At 54.1% G+C, this 22,535-nt stretch overlaps 1 protein-coding gene across 7 annotated transcripts in view; it reads left to right on the forward strand.

Moving 5' to 3' along the window:
* Positions 1-22,535, forward strand: part of LOC105492251 (adenylate cyclase 7) — a 74,938-nt gene that overhangs the window by 29,319 nt on the left and 23,084 nt on the right. For 6 of the 7 annotated variants that reach the window (XR_011616430.1, XM_011759289.3, XM_071084514.1 and 3 more), the window contains 6 exons: positions 13,353-13,772; positions 15,886-16,089; positions 17,171-17,332; positions 18,040-18,189; positions 18,695-18,843; positions 19,976-20,087. Coding sequence is in view for 6 of the 7 variants with exons in the window: in XM_011759289.3 (XP_011757591.1) it covers positions 13,557-13,772; positions 15,886-16,089; positions 17,171-17,332; positions 18,040-18,189; positions 18,695-18,843; positions 19,976-20,087 (993 nt within the window). In the remaining variant the exon portion in view is untranslated. Of the gene's footprint in view, positions 1-7,803; positions 7,968-13,352; positions 13,773-15,885; positions 16,090-17,170; positions 17,333-18,039; positions 18,190-18,694; positions 18,844-19,975; positions 20,088-22,535 lie in introns of those variants that run through there. The other variant, XM_011759290.3, reaches the window with a different exon arrangement.

Consider the following 22,535-nt stretch of genomic DNA (forward strand, 5'->3'; position numbering starts at 1 on the left):
CTGTGTGGGTGCAGGGCCGGAAGCTGGGGCTGTGGTTGGTTGGGGAGGCCGGGTGGGGCTGCTTCCCCTGCAGCAGGGCTCTTCCGGACTCCTGGTGCGGCTTCACGAGGCAGTCCCCTCTGCGTCTCTCGTGCCCCGTAGGCCTGGGTCAGGTTCTCAGGAAGCCTCGGGAAAGTGAGGGTCTTAGCGCCTTGGTTTGGGGTTAGGCGCTTTTCGAGCTGGTGTCGTGGAGGCCAAACTGGGGGCCTCCGGGCCAGGTGGTAGCTTTAGGCTTGCTGTTGGGACAAGAGGCCAGGCTAGGCAGTGATGCCTCGCTGGGCTCTATTGGTGGCCCGCTGAGCTCCAGGTGGGAGAGGCCTCTCCCACTGACCTCTCTGTGACTGGCTTCTCTGCTGGTCTGAGTGGGAAGGGACCTCAGAGACCCTGGAGGCCTTTCCTGCCCTGGGGGAGTCAGGCCCAGAGAAGGTGAAGAATTGCCTGAGTCACACAGTTGGTGATAGGGAGAGCTGGGACTGTACCTTACATCACCTGACATTCAGCCCAGGGCTCTATTCCCTGCACTGCCTTACCTGTGGCAGATGGGGAAACTGAGGCAGGTGGGCCACTCCTCTGCATTGCACGGGAGAGGCAGGAAATTTGACAGGAGCCCTTTGCCGTGTTGGCACTTGGAGCTCTTTTCCTGCTTGCTTTTCCCCAGGGCAAGGTGCTTCCCAGCTGAAAACTGCCTAGGGAGGTCGCTGTTGAGACCATGAGCACCACAGAGCCCCGGTCTTTCACTCAGGTGTCTCCTCTCACCACCTGGAAGGCTAAGCTCAGGGTGGGTATCCTGGCCCACAGGCAGGTGCATGGGCTGGTCCCTTCGGCACCTGCAATCTTCTTGTGCACAGCTAGCCCAACCTGGGGTCAGGTGGAGGTGGGTACGTGGGGCCCCCAGCCTTAAGGAGCTTTAGAGGCTGCCAATTAAGGGGAGGCTAATGGGCTCTACAGGCCACAGCTGCCCAGGGAGGCCTCTTTGGGGAGGAGTTACTAGGTGGGTCTCGGAGACTCCAAAGTCAGCATTTCCCAAAGGAGGTTCATTAGGGATTCAATGCAAAAAGAGTCTCATTAACAAAAGGATGGGGAAATGTTCAGCTGTGCTTAATTCAGCAGGCTTCTTTCCTACAGGACTTGTCAGAGCCGTTAATTTGCTGATGTGTATGGGGGATCTTTAAATGGGGAAGAGGAGAATGTTGAGCTCAGTACCACCTGTGACCAGAAACGGCTGTGGATGTGTGTGGCTGCACATATGTAGCTTTTCATGGCCCTGCTTTTGGGCAGAATGCACCTCAGGAAATGCAGATAGAGAGTTAATCTGCACTGGACCTTGGAGGAGGGGCAGGCCTGGGTTCGAATCCTAGCTCCACTGTTTCCCAGCAGGTGGGCTTTGGGCTTGGAGGTGAAGGTCCCAGAGTCAGTTGCCCTGGCTAGAAATGGAGCGAGTGCACCCCCACCCACCACCCTTGGGTAGTCAGGGGGACGGGCCTCACCCCATGGTTCTCTGCAGGTTCTCAGAGGAGATGACCAGCCAGGTGGTTTTTGGCCCAGTTTGTCTCCCAGCTGGGCTCTGAGGTCACAGAGCTTATTTTGAGGCCTGGGTACTGCACTCTCTCCTACCAGCACGCCTGGAAGGTTTGGGCCGAGGACCTGACTCTGCCTGGGATGTCACCTGTGAGCTCCCTCCAGCTCAGGCCAACATCACCACCTCCCTCTGACCTGGGTTGGGTGGGACGGTCACTCCCTTGAGGCCCAGATAGGCCCTACATGGAGGGGTCAGCCCACACAGCCGCTCATGGCCCTGGAAAGCCGGCCTGAGTTGCTGACCAGTGTTCTCTCCACCTCCCAGAGGCTGGGCGCTCACAGGCCAGAGTGGGGGCCGGGCCTTCTCACCCCCAGTGCTGCTGGCTCATGGCAGGGTTGAGGGGAGGGGACAGGTGGCTTCCACACCCCATGGGCCTTTCTGACAACTTGGTGATGCGTGCCGTCTAGACTGGGGTGTTCTGTGCCAGGAGTGGCTCAGCACACTGCTTGCATCACCCCCAACTGAATTCTTTCAAAACCCTGTGGGGTAGGACTGTTATTCTCCTTTTGTTAAAATGAGGAAACTGAGGCACAGAGAATCTGTCAGGTCATGTAATGTATTATTTCTTTTAATATTTAATTTGTTTATGAATGAGTGAGATGGAGCCTTGCTCTGTTTCTCAGGCTGGAGTGCGGTGGCACAATCATTGCTCACTGCAGCCTTGACCTGAACTCAGGAGGTCTTCCTGCCTCAGCCTCCCAAATTGCTGGCTCTACAGGCACATACCACTGTGCCTGGCTCAGTTTTAAAATTTTTTTAGAGATAGCATCTTACTATGTTGGCCAGGCTGATCTTGAACTCTTGGCCTTAAGCAATTCTCCCACCTTGGCCTCCTGAATAGCTGACATCACAGGCATGAGCCACTGTACTTGGCTAAGTCACGCAATTTAGGTGTGATGAATCTGGGATTCATTTTTCTTATTAGACATTTTTTTTTAAGTCACATAAGCAATACACTGACAATAGAAATAGAAACTGAAAATGAGAAGTGAGATTTATCCACTCTGTGAAATCAACAGTTTTGGTTTTTCTGTGTCCTGGTTCCATCTTTATTTGTTCCAGGCATTGCCGTGTGGATTTTTCACAGGATACCCTGTGACATTAGTTTCAAGTGGCCTCAGGCTTTTTGACAGCTGCATAGTATTCCATTGTAAGATTGCATCATTTATTTCACCAGTTCCTGACTGATAGGTATATTATTTTCAATCTTTTGTTATTACAAATAATGCTTCAATGACTAATTTTGTGCTTATGTCATTTCACACTCGTGACAGTGTTTGTACAATACATTACTCAAAGTGGATTTGGTAGGTCAAAAAGCACATATGTCCTTTAGTGACTTGGTTAGATATTATTAAACTGCCTTCACTGGGGATTCTACTGACTCACATTCCTGCCCAGGAGGGAATGTGAGTGCCTGTTTCCAACACAGACTTATGAGACTTATGAAATGCTTTGATCTTTGCCCATCAGTTAGGTAAAAATGGTTTTCCATGGTGGTTTTGTTTTTGTTTTAAAGATGGGGATTTTGCTTTGTTACCCAGGTTGGACTCAAACTTCTGGGCTCAAGTGATCTGCCTGCCTCAGCCTCCCAAGTAGCTGGGACTATAGGTGCATCCCATTGTGCCTGGCTACTATGGTAGTTTTTTTTTTTTTTTTTTGAGACGGAGTCTTGCTCTGTCGCCCAGGCTGGAGTGCAGTGGCACGGTCTCAGCTCACTGCAAGCTCCGCCTCCCGGGTTCATGCCATTCTCCTGCCTCAGCCTCCTGAGTAGCTGGGACTACAGGCGCCTGCCACCACGCCCAGCTAATTTTTTGTATTTTTTAGCAGAGATGAGGTTTCACCACGTTAGCCAGGATGGTCTCGATCTCCTGACCTCGTGATCCGCCCCCCTCAGCCTCCCAAAGGAGTGTGGTCAGCTTCCTTCCAAATGCTGTGGGTTGGTTTTTTGTTTTTTTTTTTTTTTAAATTTTTATTTATTTATTTATTTATTTATTTATTTTTTTTTTTGAGACAGAGCTTCACTCTGTCATCCAGGTTGGTGTACAGGCATGATCTCGGCTCACTGCAACCTCTGCCTCCTGAGTTCAAGTGATTCTCGTGCCCCAGCCTCCCAAGTAGCTGGGATTGTAAGCATGCACCTCCACACCTGGCTAGTTTTCATATTTTTTAGTAGAAATGGGGTTTCACCATGTTGCTCAGGCTGGTCTTGAACTCCTGGCCTCATGTGATCCGCCTGACTCAGCCTACCTAAGTGCTGAGATTACAGGCGTGAGCCACCATGCCTGGACCTTCCAAATGTTTAAGAGTCATTTAGATTGTCTTTTCTATGAACTTTCTCTTCCTAGTCTTCTCCTATTTTTCTATTGGGTTATTGGTCTTCTTTTTGATTTGTGGGAGCTTTTTACATATGAAGGAGATTAGCTCCTTGTGATGTGAATCATGAATGTTCCCCTAATCTGTCATATGTCTTTTGATTGTGCTTTTGGTAGTTTTTACCATGTATTTTTTTTTTTTTTTCATGTAACTGAATTTATCAGTCTTTTCTTTATGGCTTTTGGGTTTTGTGTCAGGATAAAAAGGCCATATTCACTATAGCATTATATGATAATTCTCCCATAGTTTCTTGCTGTCTTTGGAAATAATCCTGGTATAAGTTGTGAATCCAGTTTGCTTTCTGTCTTGTGGATGCTGCCTTTCTAAACAGAATACTAGCAGCCTAAGAGTTAAGACTCAAATGCACATCCTTCCTGTCCCCTCCAGGACAGTGGTTACTCTGGGTTGCATCTGTCCATGGGCCTGTGAAATGGATCTTTTTTTGTTGTTGTTGCCGAGCCTCACTCTGTTGCCCAGGCTGGAGTGCAGTGGCGCAATCCCATCTCACTGCAACCTCCACCTCCCAAGTTCAAGTGATTCTCATGCCTCAGCCTCCTGAGTAGCTGGGACTACTATAGGCACACGCTACCACCTTGGGCTAATTTTTCTATTTTTAGAAGAGACAGGGTTTCACTATGTTAGCCAGGTTGTTCTCAAACTCCTAGCCTCAAGTGATCTACCTGCCTTGGCCTCCCAAAGTGCTGGGATTACAGATGTGAGCCACCGTGCCAGGTCTGTGGAGCTCTTCTTGTACCTCCTAACCCCATTCATGTCTTGCTGTCACTGCTGGACCCACTGTCAGGGTGGGGCCCTAGGCAATGTGCGAAGTCAGCCAGCACCCTCTTGTCCTGGGCAGGATGAGCACCACTTGAGGTCCCCCATGGTCAACTGGACTTCCCCTTTCTGTTCTTCCTTATCAAGGGAAAGGGGATCAGAAATCTGTTAAATGTGGACGTGAAAGTGTTTCCCTTCTGAAGGGGGAGGCTAGTGAGGGCAGTGCTTAAAGAAATGAATCGCTAATGGAATTTCAAGCAAGAGTGAGGAAAAAGTAGGGCTATTCCTCCAACAGGGGATCCTGGTTGATTGGTTAGTCAGTCGATAAACACTGTTGCCTGAACACCCACTGTGTTCAGAGCCCTAGCAGATACCCTGGTCGGGGCAGTGCTAAGGATTCTGCCTCCTGGGAGCTCATTTCCTGAGCAGAATTTCCTCTTGGTACCTGGCCTGGCGCCTGGTGCACAGAAGGCATTAGTGCACAGCTGCTGAAGGAATGCATGGTCGAACTCCCCCTGGGCAGTCACTAACTAGCATTAGAATGGGCATGAGACATAGTAGACCTGGATTCATACCCCTGGCCGCTGGAGCCTTGGGGGTGCATTTTAAAGGAGAGATTGATCAGGGTAACGTTTAACCAAATGAATGAAGTGGAGGGGAGGATTTCAGGAACAAAGAATACTTTTTTTTCTTCCTTTATTGTTGTGTCTCTGGCAGTTTTTGGTATCAAGGTGATGCTGGCCTCATAGAATGAGTTAGGGAGGAGTACCTCCTCCTCAATTTTTCTGAATAGTTCCTGTGGGAATGGTACCAGTTCTTCTTCGTACATCTGGTAGAATTTGGCTGTGAATCCATCAGGTCCTGGCCTTTTATTGGTAGGCTATTTATTACTAATTCAGTTTAGGAGCTCATTATTGGTATCTTCCTGGCTCAGTCATGGGAGGATTGTGTGTCCAGGAATTTATCCATCTCTTAGATTTTGTAGTTTTTGTGTGTAGAAGTGTTTGTAGTAGTTTCTGATGGTTGTTTTTTTACTTCTGTGCGGTCATTAATAACATTCCTTTAGTCATTTCTAATTGTGTTTATTTCGATCTTCTCTCTTTATTAGTTTAGTGGCTTATTTTATTAATTTTTTCAAAAAACCAACTCCTGGATTCATTGATCTTTTGAATGGTTTTTTGTCTTGTTTTTCTTCAGTTCAGCTCTGATTTTTGTCGTTTCTTGTCTCCTGCTAGGCTTGGGGTTGATTTGTTTTTGCTTCTCTATTTCTTTCAATTGTGAAGTTAGATTGTTAATTTGAGATCTTTCTGACTTTTTGATGTGGGCATTTAATGCTACGAATCTCCCTCTTAACACTACCTTAGCTGTGTCCCAAAGAATCAAAGAACAACTTTCTACCCATCCCTAGAAGTGGCTCTCTGGGGCCAGGCGAGAACCTCAGCCTTTTCCCTCAGTTTTTCTCCAGTCCCTTATCCTTTTCATTTACTGATTCAGCCTCCACCCCCAGTCCAGCCCCAACTAGGCCAGAGCTGGTCTCAGAGGTCTGACACAGCCCCTTCTTTGCAAGAGGGAAAACTAAGGCACAGGTCAGGCAAGAGACTTGTTCAGGGTCACAGAGCATGTTGGTGGCTAAGCTGGGACTGGAATGCAGGTTTTTGGTCCCCAAGACTGATCAGCAGCCTGTGCCCTGGGAGTGGGAACAGAGTCAGCCTGGGGGTGCTTGGGGGCTGTGGAGGGGGAGCAGAGTTGGCTGGCAGTCATGCCATTGGGGAACTTCAGCCTTTGCCCCTGCTGGGCAACTTTGCAGGCTATCATCAGGAGATGCAGTGGGGGGCCTGGGTGGGGGCCTGCCCACTCTGCATCTGCCTCTCCCTCTCCCTGGACCCCATGGTTGAACTCTGACCCTGCAGGGCTTCCTCTGACACTAAACCTGACTTCTTGGCCATTTGCCAATTTGTCCTGCAAGCTTGGCCTCTTGGATATCATGACCTGTGCAGACGACCTGGCTATCAGCACCCCCAGTTTACTGATAAGGAAACTGAGGCCAGAGTGTGCAGGCAACTGCCACTCACAGGCCATTGGTAGCAGAGCTGGGATTGGGTGCAGGCATCCTCCCAGAGGCCGAGTGTAGCTGGGAGAGGTGTGCTGTGGCGGGTAAGGCAGGTGTGGCGGGTGCAGCAGGTGCTTCCTGATCTTGAGGGAGGCCCTTTCTTCATCTGCCCTCATCCTTCAGCCGTGGCGCCCTCCTCCCTCACCCATGCCACTCTGCGTGCTTCCCTACCCTGGGCCTGGCGCAGGATTCTGGCTGGCTAACCTTCTTGGCCATTCATGTCACAGGCATTTGCCAGGATCAGCTGCGGGACACACACACAGATCCCACCACGACAGTTTGGCGAGGCAGGGGGCTGGGATGTTAGACCCACAATGGGAAGGCCTTTGGGTAGGGGAGGGGCCTGGGAGAGCAGGGCATGGGGGCCGCAGAGCTCTGGGGACAGGGAGGGTCTGGGGAGGGCTGGGCTTGGGGTGTGGGACCTTGAATACCAGCAGAATTGAATCCCTGGGTTCCACGAGGTTTCCTGGGGGCCTCTTTGGGTCAGGCCTGCACTGGGCAGAGCAGCTGCTGGCTTCATGGAGCTCAGGTCCCTTGAGAGAGATCGCATTAACATGAGACTCCCTTGGCAAATGAAAAATCTGCCTGAGACTCAGCCTACCAGGGGAGCTGAGAGCCCACAGGCCCGGCGGGGGGCAAGATGGAGCATGCAGGTTTTTTTTGCCTACAGCTGCGTGGCATCCCAGGCAGGGTGTGGGCCCAGGGACCAGAGTGGGGCCTCTTCCCTGGAGGCTTCCATGCCCCCCCCACTCCAAGGTCCCTACTTCCCCTTTTTGAGGCCACCAGGGCCCCATGGCAGCCCTGAGCCTGCTGAGGCTTAGCCGGAGGAAGCCAGTCTGTGGTTTCTGCCAACAGTGGCTGGGTGAGGAAGTGGCTGTCCTGTCTGCATCTGTGAAAGCTGGGGGTTTCTAGAACATACTCTGCACAAGGGCTGTGGTTGTTCTGGGGACACTGCCAGATCAGCTGGACTGGGGAAGGAGTTCCCGAGCACCCGGGGACCTGGCCCTGCAGTTGCAGTATGGAATCCCAGTCTTCTGCTTCCAGCAGTTCTTCTGGCTGGAGAACCTGGACCCAGCCAGCCAGTATTTGGTGAGGAGACCACAGTCCTGCCGTAGTTGCAGGATAAGAGGGTGTGTGAGGGGTTGCTCAGAGGGCTTCCTGGAGGAGGAGGCCCTCCTGGAGTTCACTGACCTGAACTTGCTCCTGCAAGGCAGAGGGAAGTAATTCGACAGGGTCCCCTGAGCTCCCCACCTCTTGGTCATAGCTCTGTCCTGGGCCTTGTTTGTGGGGAAAAGGTTGGTGTTTTGGGATATCATGGGATTTCTGGATGCCAGCACCATGAGGGTGATAGGGACCCCAGATATCCTATGTTTAGATTCCAGCTTTTTTTTTTTTTTTTCCAGACAGGGTTCTGCTCTGTCACCCAGGCAGGAGTGCAGTGGCATGATCATAGTTCAGTGGATTCAGCCTTGACCTCCTGTGATGGAGGGATAAGCGGGGCTGTCCCCTCCAAGCCCCAGCTCCCTTCTGGAGGACTGCTTGTATCTGCAGCGTCACACTGTCATCTCTGTGCTGACTGGGACCCTTCCAGTTGACTCTGAACCCATTGAGGGGCCATGGGTGCTTTTTAGATGCAACAAACTGGGTCCAGAAGCCCGGTGTGGACTTTGAGACTCTTGGTTGCGAGTGACAGAAGCTCAAACTAGCTGAAGCTGAAAGAAGCATTACTTGTCCCATGTGGTTAAATATCTAGAGGTTGCATAAGCTTCAGGCACAGCTGGCTCCTGTGGCCCCAGGAGGTGTTGCCACGCCCCTGTCTTGTGCCAGTTCTCCATGTTGGTGTCATTTTCAGGCGGGCTCTCTCCTTGTGGTGGCTCAGGTGTCTGCTGACAGTGCCAGGTCAGCAACAAAAGAGAACGCCTCTTTCCCTGGGTCAGCAGAAGTCCAAAGACAGCCCTCACAGCCCAGGCCTGTGGCATTGAGGCTTGAGAGGGACTTTGCTGATTGGCTATAGCAGGGTCATGTGGCCCCTGAACCAGGGTACTGAGGGTCGGGAGAGGGGACATTGCACAGCAGAAGCATGAAACACCCTCCTCCCATCTGGACACCTTCCCCACAGGGGAGTCCCCTCCTCTTTAAAATGGGGCTGCTTACCCTGCTGTACCACTGGGCTGGTCATGAGGTGAGAATAAGTAAGGGCCTCTGGGACTGTAGTCTCCTCAGGAAGAGGGGACTTGATACTTCTGCTCTTGGTGACTTTGGAAGTCAGACAGGACCCATGCAGTGTGGGTGAGGGAGTGACAGGGAGGCAGGGCTTGGCTTGAGCTAAGGGAGGCCTCAGGGCCAAAGAAGTGCCCAGTGATGGAGGAGACTGCCCTGAGAGGTGGTGAGCCCCATCGTGGAGGTATACACGCTAACAACAGGGTCATTTGTTAGCAAGCAGGTGTGCACTAACAGCAGGGTCATTCAATCCAGGGGGCCCTGCATTGGATGTGTCTCAGACATGGCAGAAGAGTTCCTTTATCCAGGGCCTTGTGGGGAGGCCCTCCCTGTTGCCAACTGAGTTGAGGACTGGTGGAAGAACTGGTGACTGGACAGGAGGCCTTGAAAACTTCCCAGGCAGGGGGTGCCTCTGGGTCTGACTTTGGCAGGGTGGCTCCTAGGGAGGAGCTGGCCTGGGGAGATGCCACTGGTGGTGGGTTCCTGGACCCCTCTGGAGATGTGATCAGTGAGTTCATTCCCCCCAGGCCTCACGGTGCCCGGCTTGTTCCAGGAGCTGGCCAAGGTCCCTGGATGGGCCGAAGTCCTTGTGCCCGTGCTCTCCCCTGTTCACCTGCCCCTGCCTGCCGTTGCCCGGAAAGTGGCCTAATGAGTTCCTTGAGAGGCGTGTTTACCAGGCCTGGGTTCCCACGGGCCCTTGGGACCCTCTCAGCTGGTTCCTCCCTCTCCTCGTGGTGGCCCAGTCTGGCTTTGTGTGCCTGGAGTGGGTGTGTCCACACACAGTCACACTTGCACTTTCACGCACGTGTCTGGCCGCCTCAGCTCTGGTCTGGGGGCTTTGCCTGGGAGATGGAGCAGCTGTGGGGAGTGGCCTCAGCCCTCTGGTGTTTGGAGCTTCTCAGTCTGGCCGTCCTGGTGCACTGGTGTTTGGCAGCAGGCCAGGGGGCAGGCAAGGTTGCTGTTTGTGTGCTGTGGCATCTGGCTCGGTCCCCCGGGATGTCAGTGGGGAAGCCTGGGCTGAGGAGCCCTGGTTTGGGAGCTGGCAGACCCGGGTTTGCATCCCAGCCCCTCTGTCTACCAGCTCCAGCAGTGTGATCTTAGGCAACCACTCTGCCTGTCTGGGCTCAGTTCTGCATGTGTGAAACGGTGGTGCCACCTTGGCCTTTGCCGGTTGTGAAGATGAGAGCGAATGTGTGTGCAGGTGCCGGGGGTGGCAGGAACTGCTGCTGTTATTACTGCAAAAGGCTATTTTGGGGTGGGAGGGGGCTGGATTGAATGTGTCTCAGGCAGGGACCGTATCTCGTTTGGCAAACCCTGCAGCACAGTGTTGGATGTACATGGTTAGCGCACAGTAAATGCCTCTTGTGGAATAGACTGGTTAGTTTAGATTTAGAGGTTGTACACTAGTGGGCTGCAATCACTGCAAAATTTGAATTCAGCTGCCAACATTTAAAAATCATTTTACATAGAAATCAGATTTGTAGCCTGTCTGAGCACTTTGGGCACTTTGACAGCTCTGGGCCACACCCCAGAAGGGTTGCCCCTCGTTGAACAGGTGCTAAGGCCTGTAGACACCTGCCCAGGCACTGAAGGAGACAGGGCTCCTCAGCAAATGACCCCTTCCTCCTCCCCCAAATATGTGGTTTTTGCATTTTGTTCCTGGTGTGTGGTGATGGAATAGGAACTTCCAGAGGAAATAGAGCCGGAGGTGGCTCCTGGAATCAAGGTGGCCCCTGGGATCTCATAGTAGCAGGTGTTGAGGTTGGGGGGCTTCCCTTAGACTTGGGGACCCTGGATATTCTGCTTTTTACCTTTGGGGGCTGGGGGCTCATCTGGCCACCTTCCCTCCGCTGGACCAGCTGTCCTTTGAAGCTTCCGCTGGTGGCTGGCCATTTGTGCCCCATGACTGCCCTGAGCCGTCCCATGTCTCACAGCCTCCCTGCCGTGAGACAGCCTCTGCCTCTGGCCCTGTTCTGGTTCCAATCCAAGGCAGGCCTGGAGGACACCGGGGGCCTGGATTCTTGGTCCAGGGTGGCCCCTTCATGCAAGGGTCCTGTTGGGAATATGGCAGCTGTCCCCAAGTCCCCATTGCTGTGTGAGGGATTGCACATTTTTGGTAATATTCCTTCCTTTGGAGACTGATGGAGATCACTGGGGAGAGAGAGTCCAGCCTAGCACACAGGAGGTGTAAGGACTGGCAGGCGTAGGTGTGATTCACAGCCTTTTTGGAATCAATGAATATGCTAAGGAATGAATGGTGCTGGGGAAAGAAGGAGCCCGTATGGGCTGAGCGTGGCAAGCCTGGGGGTCAGCTCCCAGTGTGTCACAAAGGGGCCACTGTGTCCCTCTCTGAGACTCAGCTTCCTTTTCTGTGAAGCAAGGCTTGCAGACATCTGAAATTTATGTCAGTGGGCTATTTAAACAAATAAACAAGATTTTTGCGGGGTACAGTGGCTCATGCCTGAAATCTTGACACTTCGGAGGCTGAGGAGGGTAGATTGCTTGAGCCTAGGAGTTCAAGACTAGCTTGGGCAACATGGCGAAACCCCATCTCTACAAAAAATACATGGCCCACTGCAGCCTAAGCCTCCCCAGGCTCAGGTCCCAGCTACACAGGAGGCTGAGGTGGGAGGATTGCCTGAGTCCGGGGAGGTTGAGTCTGCAGCAGGCTATGATCACACCACTTCACTCCAGCCTGGGTGACAGAGTGAGACCCCATCTCAAAGAAAACAAAAAACAAACAAACAAAAAACAGAAAGAAAGAAAATGAAAATGCAGTTTTATGTGAAACTTACTGTAACACAGATGCAGGGGGCTACTCTGGCTGAAGCAGGCATGGGTTGCCTGAGTCTATGCCCTCCGACCTTCCCTTCCCATCAGGGGCCTGATGCATGTCCCCAAATCTCAGGGCTCCTAGGATCACAGCTTGGAACGCTCTGTGCCTGGAGACATGAGACTCACTGGAAAATGAAGTGAATGTGGTGTTCACACCAGGACGATGGGGACAGAGCAGAGCCTGGAAACAGACCCCATCTGTGTGATCACCTGACTTATGAGAGAGGTGGCTCCACTGAAATTCAGTGAGAGGATTGCTGGTTCACTGAACACTACTGGGATAATTCAATATCTATGTGGAAAAAAGAAATGAACCTTGATCCCTGCCTCACACGATACCCAGAGTGAATCAAGATGAATCAGAGACCTTAGTGTGAAAGCAAAACAGAGAAACGTGCAGAGCAGAGCTGGCCTGTAGAAGTTTCTGTGATGATAGACATGCTCTATTTTTCTGTGCTGTCTAGTACAGCAGCCGCCAGTCGCATGTGGCCATTGAGTATTTGACTTTTTTTGTTTTTGTTTTTTTTTTGAGATAGAGTCTCACTCCATTGCCCAGGCTGGATGCAATGGCACGATCTCAGCTCATTGCAACCTCTGCCTCCCAGGTTCAAGCCATTCTCCTGCCTCAGCTTCCCGAATAGCTGGGATTTCAGGCACACACCACCATGTCTGGCTAAGTTTTGTATTTTTAGTGGAGATGGGGTTTTACCCTGTGGGCCAGGCTGGTCTCGAACTGCTGACCTCAGGTGATCCACCTCCCTCAGTCTCTCAAAGTGCTGGGATTACAGGCATGAGCCATCATGCCTGGCTGGCTGTTGAGTATTTGAAATGTGGCTAGTGTGACTGAGGGTCTGAATTTCTAACTTGATTTTAAATTAATTTAAATTTAATTTAAAATAGTGGCTGGGCATGGTGGCTCATGCCTGTAATCCCAGCACTTTGGGAGGCTGAGGCAGGAGGATAGCTTGAGCCCATGAGTTCAAAATCACCCTGGGCAGCAGGAGGAGACCCCATCTCTACAAAAGAAAATTTAAAAATTAGCTGGAGATGTGGTGGTGCACACCTGTAGTCCCAGCTACTTAGGAGGCTGAGGTGGGAGAATCACTTGAGCCCAGGAGTTTGAGGCTGCAGTGAGCTATGATCATGCCACTGCACTCCAGCCTGGGCAACAGAGTGAGACCGTGTCTTGAAAAAAAAAAAAAATGCAGCCTCATGTGGCTAGTGGCTACTATCTTGGACAGTGCAGTTCTAGAATACACAGGGGACTAGCTTTACAACAACAGGACATAAAAGTTAGGTTAGGGTTAAGATGGATAAATCAAACTTGGTGCTGTGAGGCCTGGGCCCTGCTCTCCCCAGTGCCAGCCCTCCCCTGACTTGGCCCATTAGGTCAAGCTCCTGTCTGTTTCATCTCCGCAGAGCTGAGGAACTGCGTGTGGAGTCAGCCCAGTCTGGATGCACAGGAGGATGCCGGCGGCACAGTGAGTGAGGCCTGGTGCCAGAGCTGTGTGGACCCCTCATTGGCCATGGAGCAGCAGGCTCAGAGGCCCTCTCCCCAGCCCTGCTTGCCTGCCTTGGAGAGGACAGAGGCCTAGGCCCACGGGGGAGGGCGTTGGCAGACAGATGCCCTCCAGGCCCTGGGGCCTCCTTAACGGCCGAGGGTGGAAGATGCCGGCCAAGGGGCGCTACTTCCTCAACGAGGGCGAGGAGGGTCCTGACCAAGATGCGCTCTACGAGAAGTACCGGCTCACCAGCCAGCATGGGCCGCTGCTGCTCACGCTCCTGCTGGTGGCCGCCACTGCCTGCGTGGCCCTCATCGTCATCGCCTTCAGCCAGGGGGTGAGTGAGGGCAGCCCCTGGGCTTCACATCTCAGCCCCAACCTTGGCCAAGCTGCCATCTTCTCTTAGCCTCAGTTTCCTCTTCTGTAAAATGCTATTTTTTTTTTTTTTTTGAGAGTCTCACTCTGTCACCCAGGCTGGAGTGCAGTGGCATGATCTCGGCTCACTGCAACCTCTGTCTCCTGAGCTCAAGCAATTCTCCTGCCTCAGCCTCCTGAGTAGCTAGGATGACAGGTGCGTGCCACCATGCCTAGCTAATTTTTGTATTTTTGGTAGAGATGGGGTTTCACCATGTTGGCTAGGCTGGTCTTGAACTCTTGACCTCAGGTGATCCACCTGCCTCGGCCCCTCAAAGTGCTGGGATCATAGATGTGAGCCACCATGCCCGGCCAATGCTATGTCTTTTACAACACGTTTAGACTGGTAGAAGACAAGTTTCTAATTTAAAAAAAAATGTTTTTGAGACTGGGCCTTGCTGTGTTGCCCAGGTTGGCCTTGAACTCCTGGGTTCAAGTAATCCTCCTGGCTCATCCTCCTGAGTAGCTGGGATTACAAGCATGCATGACCATGCCCAGCCTCTCTAACTTTAATTCAATTTTGAAGTCTGGAGTGGTTTCAGATATTACATTAACTTGTCTGAATAAACTATTCTCATTTTTCTCCATGATGAAATTTGATTCTACTGAAGACCTGGGTCAGGGGATGGCCTGCGTATCACTGCCCTCACTTCCTGTACCCATGCAGACATCATTAATCAATCGCTACACTCCACACTGAGCCTGTCTATGTTTTCAGAATCCTCCTTTTATTTTTTATTTTTTATTTTTATTTTTATTTTTTTGTAGAGACATGGCCTCGCTATATTGCCCAGGCTGGTCTTGAACTCCTGGCCTCAAGTGAGCCTCCCTTGGCCTCCCAAAGTGTTGGGATTACAGGCGTGAGCCACTGTGCCCAACCTCAGAATCCTTTTAAACACAGCCCTCCAGGCTGGCACCACTCATGTCATTTCTGGCCCAGGCACTTGCCTTGGTACAGCCACTAGCTGTGTTCAGCTATTGAGCATTTAAAAAGTGGGTAATGTGACTGAGGAACTGCATTTTTCATCTCCCCTCCCCTCCCATCTCCTTTCCTTTCTTTTGAGACAGAGTTTCGCTCTTGTTGTCCAGGCTGGAGTGCAATGGCACCATCTTGAACTCGCTGCAGCCTCCACCTCCTGGGTTCAAGTGATTCTCCTGCCTCAGCTTCCTGAGTAGCTGGGATTACAGGCGCACGCCACCACACCTGGCTAATTGTTGTATTTTTAGTAAAAACGGGGTTTTGCCATGTTGACCAGGCTGGTCTCGAATTCCTGACCTCAGCTGATCCACCTGCCTTGGCCTTCCAAAGTGCCGGGATTATAGGTGTGAGCCACCATGCCCGGCCCATTTTCTTTTTAGTGAATGTAAATTTGATTAGCAGAGTTCTGGAAGAACACTCGGAAACTCCAGAGTGTTTGTATGAGTCAAGTGGCCAGGACCCAGCAGCTGCCAGTGCAGCCTGGATCCATGTGGCTATCAACCACAGGACGCTTGCTACTGTGTGCCAGCCCCCAGATCAGGCCTCTGCCCCCACGGACCTCCTGGATGCTGTGCCCGTCCCGTCCTACCTCTGTGCCGTTGCCCCAGCTCCTCCCCTATGGGATGACTTTTCCTGGTATCCCTCACCAGCCTCTGCTCACTCACTGAGGGCCAGGTGCAGTGTCCTCTTTGGGCAGCTTTCCAGGGCTCTGCCTGTGAACAAGTCCTGCCCTGTGCTTGTGGTATGACTTGTGGCTGTGCACAGAGCACCGTGGGAATCCGGAGAGGAGGCAGGGATGGAGAGTGATGGCATCATGGGCGGGACTGTGGGTAATGCTCTGGTTCCCGAGGTGATGGGAAGGGGGTGGTTGAGGCAGCCTTGGCAGAGGTGACAAAGAAAGGCCAGAAGGTGAGCGGGAACCAGGCGTGGGAGGGCTCATCCACACCCTTCATGTGGAGGAAGCTGTAAGTGAGGCAGCCAGCCCAGCAGGCTTTCTGAAGGAGGTGGCTCTGCACTGGGAAACGCTGAGGCATTTCTGTCTGTTTGCTCTACCCAGGACCCCTCCAGACACCAGGCCATTCTGGGCATGGCGTTCCTGGCGCTGGCAGTGTTTGCAGCCCTCACTGTGCTGATGTATGTTGAGTGTCTCCTGCGGCGCTGGCTCAGGGCCTTGGCGCTGCTCACCTGGGCCTGCCTGGTAGCCCTGGGCTACGTGCTGGTGTTCAACGCGTGGACGAAGGCGGCCTGTGCGTGGGAGCAGGTAACGGGGACTCTGGACTCCCTGCCGGCTGTGCCCTCGGGAGCTCCCATCCCCGTGGTTGGTGGGCATGCCACAGGCCCTTCCTGCCCCACGCTTGGCTGTGTGTCTAGGATGGCCCCAGGCTGGTTTTGTCCCTGTGAGTTCTCTGCATTGACAGGGCTGAGGTGGGGAGAGTGTCCACTTTGGATGCTGGGCTGCAGCACTTTTGGGTGGCTCCAGTTTGGTTGGAGATGACAGAACTTCAGCTCAAAGAGGCAAAAAGGCACAAACTGGTTCCTGTGTCAGGAAAGGCGGAGGGGTCAGTGCTGGGCTCCAGCGGGATAACTGGACCTGGGGCCTCTGGACAGCTTCAGCCCCAGGCACACTGTCCCCAGGTGGGGGCAGAGAAGGCCACAGGGCTCCAGGCTGCCCACCTCAGCTGAGACAGAGGCCCCTTTCTCAACCAGCTCAACCTGCAGGCTTGAGCCACACTGACCTGACTGTGGTCACGGGCCCAGTCCTGGATGGTCACTGTCACCAAGCAGTGGCACGCTCTGACCAGTGGGCCTGGGTCCTGTGACAGCTCCTGTGGCTGGGGCGGGGTGGGGTGAGGCCCAGGGGAACCATGTGGACTGAAGGGGAGGGAGAGGGCAGCACTCCCAGAGGGGTGGACGCAGGACCGGCTGGTGGGGTTGGTGGGGCAGCTCTGGGAGTGGAGGGAGGGGGGGTGGGGACGCATTGCTGGAGGCAGCTGGTGAGATGATGCCTCAGCCTCCCGGTAATCATTCCTGCCGAGCGAGAGCCACGTGGCAGGGGCACCAGGTGGGGGCTCCCTGGATCACGTGAGGCATGGAGCCTCCCACCTGGGGTGGCCACAGGCAGTGGATCAGCACAGGAAACCATGGACCATGTGGCCGGGCCCACCCTAGAAACACATTCTGGCTTTTCTTGTTCCTTCATATGTCTGCCCACGCCGGGGCGGGGGGCGAGGGAGCCGACCTAAGGACACCAATTGGGTGGGCTGGTGTGGTGCAGGTTTCTGGGGGTCGTAGGGCCTGGGGCAGCATCTCGGGGCACTGGGCTCACCAGGCTGCATCCACAGGTGCCCTTCTTCCTGTTCATCGTCTTTGTGGTGTACACGCTGCTGCCCTTCAGCATGCGGGGCGCTATCGCTGTGGGGGCCGTCTCCACCGCCTCCCACCTCCTGGTGCTCGGCGCTTTGATGGGAGGCTTCACGACACCCAGTGTCCGGGTGGGGCTGCAGGTGAGGGACGGGCTAAGGCCTCTGGGGAGGTTTTGTGGTCTGGGTCTAAGGGCAGATGGGGGCCCCCTCTGGGTGAGTTAGACCCAAAGGCCCCGGAGCCGTGTTTGTAGACAGCCCACTCCAAGGCTGGGTCCTCTCCGAGTCTGCTCCGAAGCTGGGCCTCAGACGTGGCCCTGCCCTCTGGCCTTTGCTTTGCTGGCCTAGGGCTCCCCTGTGGCTCAGCCCTCAGGGTCGTGACCTCAGGCCCTGTCCTGACGGGGCTTGGGGGAGTATCCCAGGACACTGCCTTGTGTCTTTTTGTTGAATGACTGAACCATCTGTTCATAATTATTGGGGGTTTAGAGATGTGTTTCCTCCTGACCAGGCCTGGCATCCTCTCCGGGCAGAGGCTGGCCCTCTGCACAGCCAGCTGGGCGCTGTGCCCTCTGGGACTGCCCTTAGCACTCAAGCCCCTCAGGCCCTGGGCTCTGTGAGGTGGTCTCTTCTGCCTTCCTGGGTGTCCTGGTCTTGCATCCCTAGTGACTCACTAGGAGACTAGCTCCTGTCTGGGCCTCAGTTTCCCTGTCTGCCCCAGGAAGAGTGACATTCTCAGTGGGTTGGGGGTCAGGGAATGGGAAGAGGTGCCATCACTAGTCTGCCTAGGAGTCTGGTGCCTGGGAGGGCAGGGGCCAGGCCACATACTGAGCCCCACCCTGGTCCACCCGCAGCTGCTGGCCAACACAGTCATCTTCCTGTGCGGGAACCTGACAGGCGCCTTCCACAAGCACCAAATGCAGGATGCGTCCCGGGACCTCTTCACCTACACTGTGAAGTGCATCCAGATCCGCCGGAAGCTGCGCATCGAGAAGCGCCAGCAGGTGGGACCTGGCCCCCACTCCTCACCCTGCACACCCCTGTCCTCTTCCTCTTTCTGTTGGACGTGAGACACTCATGCCGCCATGTGCATGAGGTGCATGGACAGACACCTGTGCAGGTCTCACCTCGGTAAGTCCTGGGCTCCAGCAGGGTAACCGTAGCCTGCTGACCCTTGACTCTGCCTTCCTCTGTGTGGTTTCGGTCCTGGGCACGCCGTCCCCAGGTGGCGGCAGAGAAGGCCGTAGTGGCTCCAGGCTGCTCACGCATCAGCTTAACCTCCCCAGCTGAAAGAGCCCTTTTCTCAGTCAGTCTGAGTCCCGGGGGCTGCTGGGTACATGGGAGGTAGATGCCCAGTTGGGTTGGTGGAGGACAGGAGCAGAGATGGAGACATTGTGGGCAGGGCAGGCAGGCAGGGAGGACGGAGGCCAGGGAGGCCAGGTCTGGGCCCTGATGCTACCTTGCCTGTCCTCTGCCGGTCCCTCTGCTGGTCTGCCCGCCGGCACCCAGGAGAACCTGCTGCTATCGGTGCTTCCAGCCCACATCTCCATGGGCATGAAGCTGGCCATCATCGAACGGCTCAAGGAGCATGGCGACCGCCGCTGCATGCCCGACAACAACTTCCACAGCCTCTACGTCAAGAGGCACCAGAATGTCAGGTGGGCGGTGAGATGTGTGGACAGCGTATCCCGGGGGCTGGGTCCACCGTTCCCCTGGCCCCCAGGTGGCCTCCCTGCCCTATCTGGAGGCTCAGACTCCTGCCCATATAGGGATTGGGAGAGGGCCCCATGGTTCCAGATTAATCCAGGGCCCTCCCTGGGCCTCAGAATCCCCACTTCTTTCCCCAGGGGCAGGATCAGATCAGGGCTCTTAAATTAGAGAATTCAGATTGGTATTGGAAGATCTAGCACCCCCCAAAACTGTAAAACTGTGTGAGCAAACAGCTTTTGTGAAGGAAGGGGTCCTTTCCGATGATTCTCAAGGGAGCACAGGACCTCCAGAAGGAGGTAAAGCCCCCCGGCCTTGGTGCCCAAGAGTGCCCCAGTTCTGACACACCTGATTTTCAGGGAACCATGAAGTTTTACTTGAATGCACTGACCTGAGTTTGTCAAGTGTAGATGTGGGTGCTGGGTGCTGTTGAGTGTAAATGTGGGTCCCGGGAGACCCCTGGGGTCCTCTGCCTGCAGCGCCAGCATTACATCCAAGGCTGGCCCGCTGCCTTTTCTCTGGTCTGTGGATGGTCCATGAGCTTGTGGACTTTGGAGCAGGGAAACCTGGTGCAGATGCCAGCTCTTGGCTTCCCAGCAAGTCTCAATGTCCTGGAGCCTGTTTGTACGTCTGTAGAATGGGAGTTCTGCAAGGGTTGTGTGAAGACTCAATGCCTGTAAAGCACTGGGTGTGGAGGTTGGCTTGAGGGAGCACGGAGCTGCCTCTCACCAGGGAGTTCTAAGGTCTGTGCTGTGGCGAACATTGGATGGGAAAGGGGAAGGCTCCAGGCTGCCTGTAGGAGTGCCCTTCAGCTGTCTGCAGTGATGGGGCCCAGGGGGGGCCTGAGGGCCCCTGCAGGTTCTGGACTTTGCTCCCTTCTGCTTTAATGTGAAGTCCCTGGAACTTTAATCTGTCTTTATGGCTGGGCGCGACTCTCCCATCCCTATGGAGGCTGAGGAAGGGCAGGGGTGAATGGGCTCAGGCCTGGTAGGCTCCTGGGGCTCCAGACAGTCCTCCATGCTCCTGCTGCTGCTGTCCAGGAGCCAGGCTCTGACACTCCCTCCCATCCCGCCCCACCCCCAGCATCCTCTATGCGGACATCGTGGGCTTCACGCGGCTGGCCAGCGACTGCTCCCCCAAGGAGTTGGTGGTGGTGCTGAACGAGCTCTTTGGCAAGTTCGACCAGATCGCCAAGGTGAGCCTGCCGGCCTGCACTGGGCAAAGCCAGGCCCCTCCCCTGCCCATTGCATCTCCAGGGGTGTCCTGTGTCCAGCGCCCTGCTGGGATTGGGATGGGGAGGCGTGGCTGAATTTTAGCATCCAGTCAGCAAACACAAGCACCCCATGGTAAAGGTGGGGGTGAGTGGTGGCCACGGCAGCCAGGATCCTGTGCTCCGAGTGTGAGGCCAGTGGGGAGATGGACAGTGCACACTGGGTGATCTACTGGGGCTTCGGAGCTCAGATGGGGGCTCAGGAGGAGGAGATGGCTCCATCCTCACTGGCAAGGCCAGCAGCCTCTACTCACCTGGTAGCTCAGGAGGACTGTGGAATGCCCAGCCTCACCCAGAACTGCTTTTCACAAGATCTGCAGTGAATCATGGACACATTAAACTTTTATGTTTTGTTTGTTTCTTTTTGTGAGATGGAGTCTCACTCTGCCATCAAGGCTGGAGTGCAGTGGTGCCATCACTGCTCACCGCAGCCTCTACCTCCCAGGCTGTGATTCTCGTGCCTCAGCCTCCTGAGTAGCTGGGACTACAGTGTGGCACCCGCCACCACGCCTAGCTAATTTTTTGTATTTTGTATTTTTATTTTTTGTAGCAATGGGATTTCGCCATGTTGGCCAGGCTGGTCTCGAACTCCTGACCTCAAGTGATCCTCCCCTCTTGGCGTCCCAAGTGCTGGGATTACAGGCGTGAGCTCCTGGCCCACCTTAAAGTTTGAGATACTTGAAAAAACATCTGAGGAGGAAAGGGAACAGTGTTCTTAGCAGGGGGAACAGCATAGACAAAGCCTGGGGTAGAAAGAAAGCCCTGTGTGTCCATGGAGTGAACATGCTCAGTGGGCGTGGAACAGGGTGTGAAGTGGACAAGGGCACAAGGTCAGACGTGCAAGGACATGAGGGCCAAGGCGAGGACCAGGATGCTGAGGAGCTCGGCAGGTGCCAGGCAGGGAGGGAGGTCAGGCAAGGAATATTTCCATTAATGGACCAAATGGTCCTGAGAGTAGGTGAGTGCCAGGCCCTGAACCTGGGTAGGGCCTTGGGCCTACATGGTATGTGTTTGAAGAGAAGTGTGGGGTCCAGGAAGCCTGGGGAGCACCTAGCCCAGCTTCAGGTGATCAGGGCAGGTTTCCTGGAAGTGGTGGCCATTAAATAGAGGCTGAAGTGTAATTTAAGGTGGTGGCTCCCTGTCCTGGCTGTACTTGGGAATCACATGGAAAGCTTAAAACACTAATGCCCGTGTCCATACCCATCAGAGTTTTGTTTTGTTTTGTTTTTGAGACAGAGTCTTGCTCTGTCACCTAGGGTGAAGTGCAATGGCATAATCATGGCTAACTGCAGCCTCAACCTCCCTGGGCTCAGGTGAACTCCCACTTCAGCCTCCCGAGTAGCTGAGACTACAGGTGTGCACTACAACCCCAGGCTAATTTTTTTTTGTATTTTGTTGAGATGGGGTTTTGCTATGTTGTCCAGGCTGGTCTTGAATTCCTACACTCAAGTGATCCACTCACCTCTGCCTCCCAAAATGCTAGGATTACGGGCATGCACCATCACGCCCTGCCACATCAGAATTTTTTTTTTTTTGAGACGGAGTCTCAATCTGTCGCCCGGACTGGAGTGCAGTGGCGTGATCTCGGCTCACTGCAAGCTCCACCTCCCGGGTTCACACCATTCTCCTGCCTCACTCTCCTGAGTAGCTGGGACTACAGGCGCCCGCCACCTCGCCCGGCTAATTTTTTGTGTTTTTAGTAGAGACAGGGTTTCACCATGTTAGCCAGGATGGTCTCGATCTCCTGACCTTGTGATCCGCCTGCCTCGACCTCTCAAAGTGCTGGGATTACAGGCGTGAGCCACTGTGCCTGGCCAGAATTTTTAAGAGCCTTCCAGGTGTCTCTGTGGGCAGAGAATCAATGGTCTAGAACTTGATGGGAGGCAAGTTATGACTTCACACCGGAAAGAAATTTTCACGATCAGAGCAGCTCAATCCTAGGAGGACTGGAAGTGGGCTCCCTGTTGCAGGCGGTAACCAAGCTTCTATAGGATTGCACTGGTCAGGGATGCTCTGGAAAACTGTCCCATCCTGGGGATTGTGGACTGAGTGACTCAGAGGGCCTGTCTAGCCTGGAACCTTCCTTCAGGATCTGCATGGCTTCTGAGCCAGCAGCTGGGAGCCCCAGAGGTTGAGGCTCATGTGAGGCAGGGGCCCTGGGCTCGGGCCACAGCTGGCCCTTTCCTTACCATAAAGCCCGCAGAGGGTCCCTTGCCTCTTGCACACAGTCTTCCCTCTCCAGCAGGCCCAGGAGGCATGGCCCTGTTGCACAGATGGGGAAAGGGAGGCCATGGCAGCTGCCAGCTTCCCAGAGCATCTAATCTCTGGGCAGAGTTGGGCAGGGCTAGTCCCAGCCTTTTCTCCTATCAGCAA

This window comes from Macaca nemestrina, chromosome 18 (genome assembly GCF_043159975.1).
Source record: "Macaca nemestrina isolate mMacNem1 chromosome 18, mMacNem.hap1, whole genome shotgun sequence".
Lineage (NCBI taxonomy): Eukaryota > Metazoa > Chordata > Mammalia > Primates > Cercopithecidae > Macaca > Macaca nemestrina.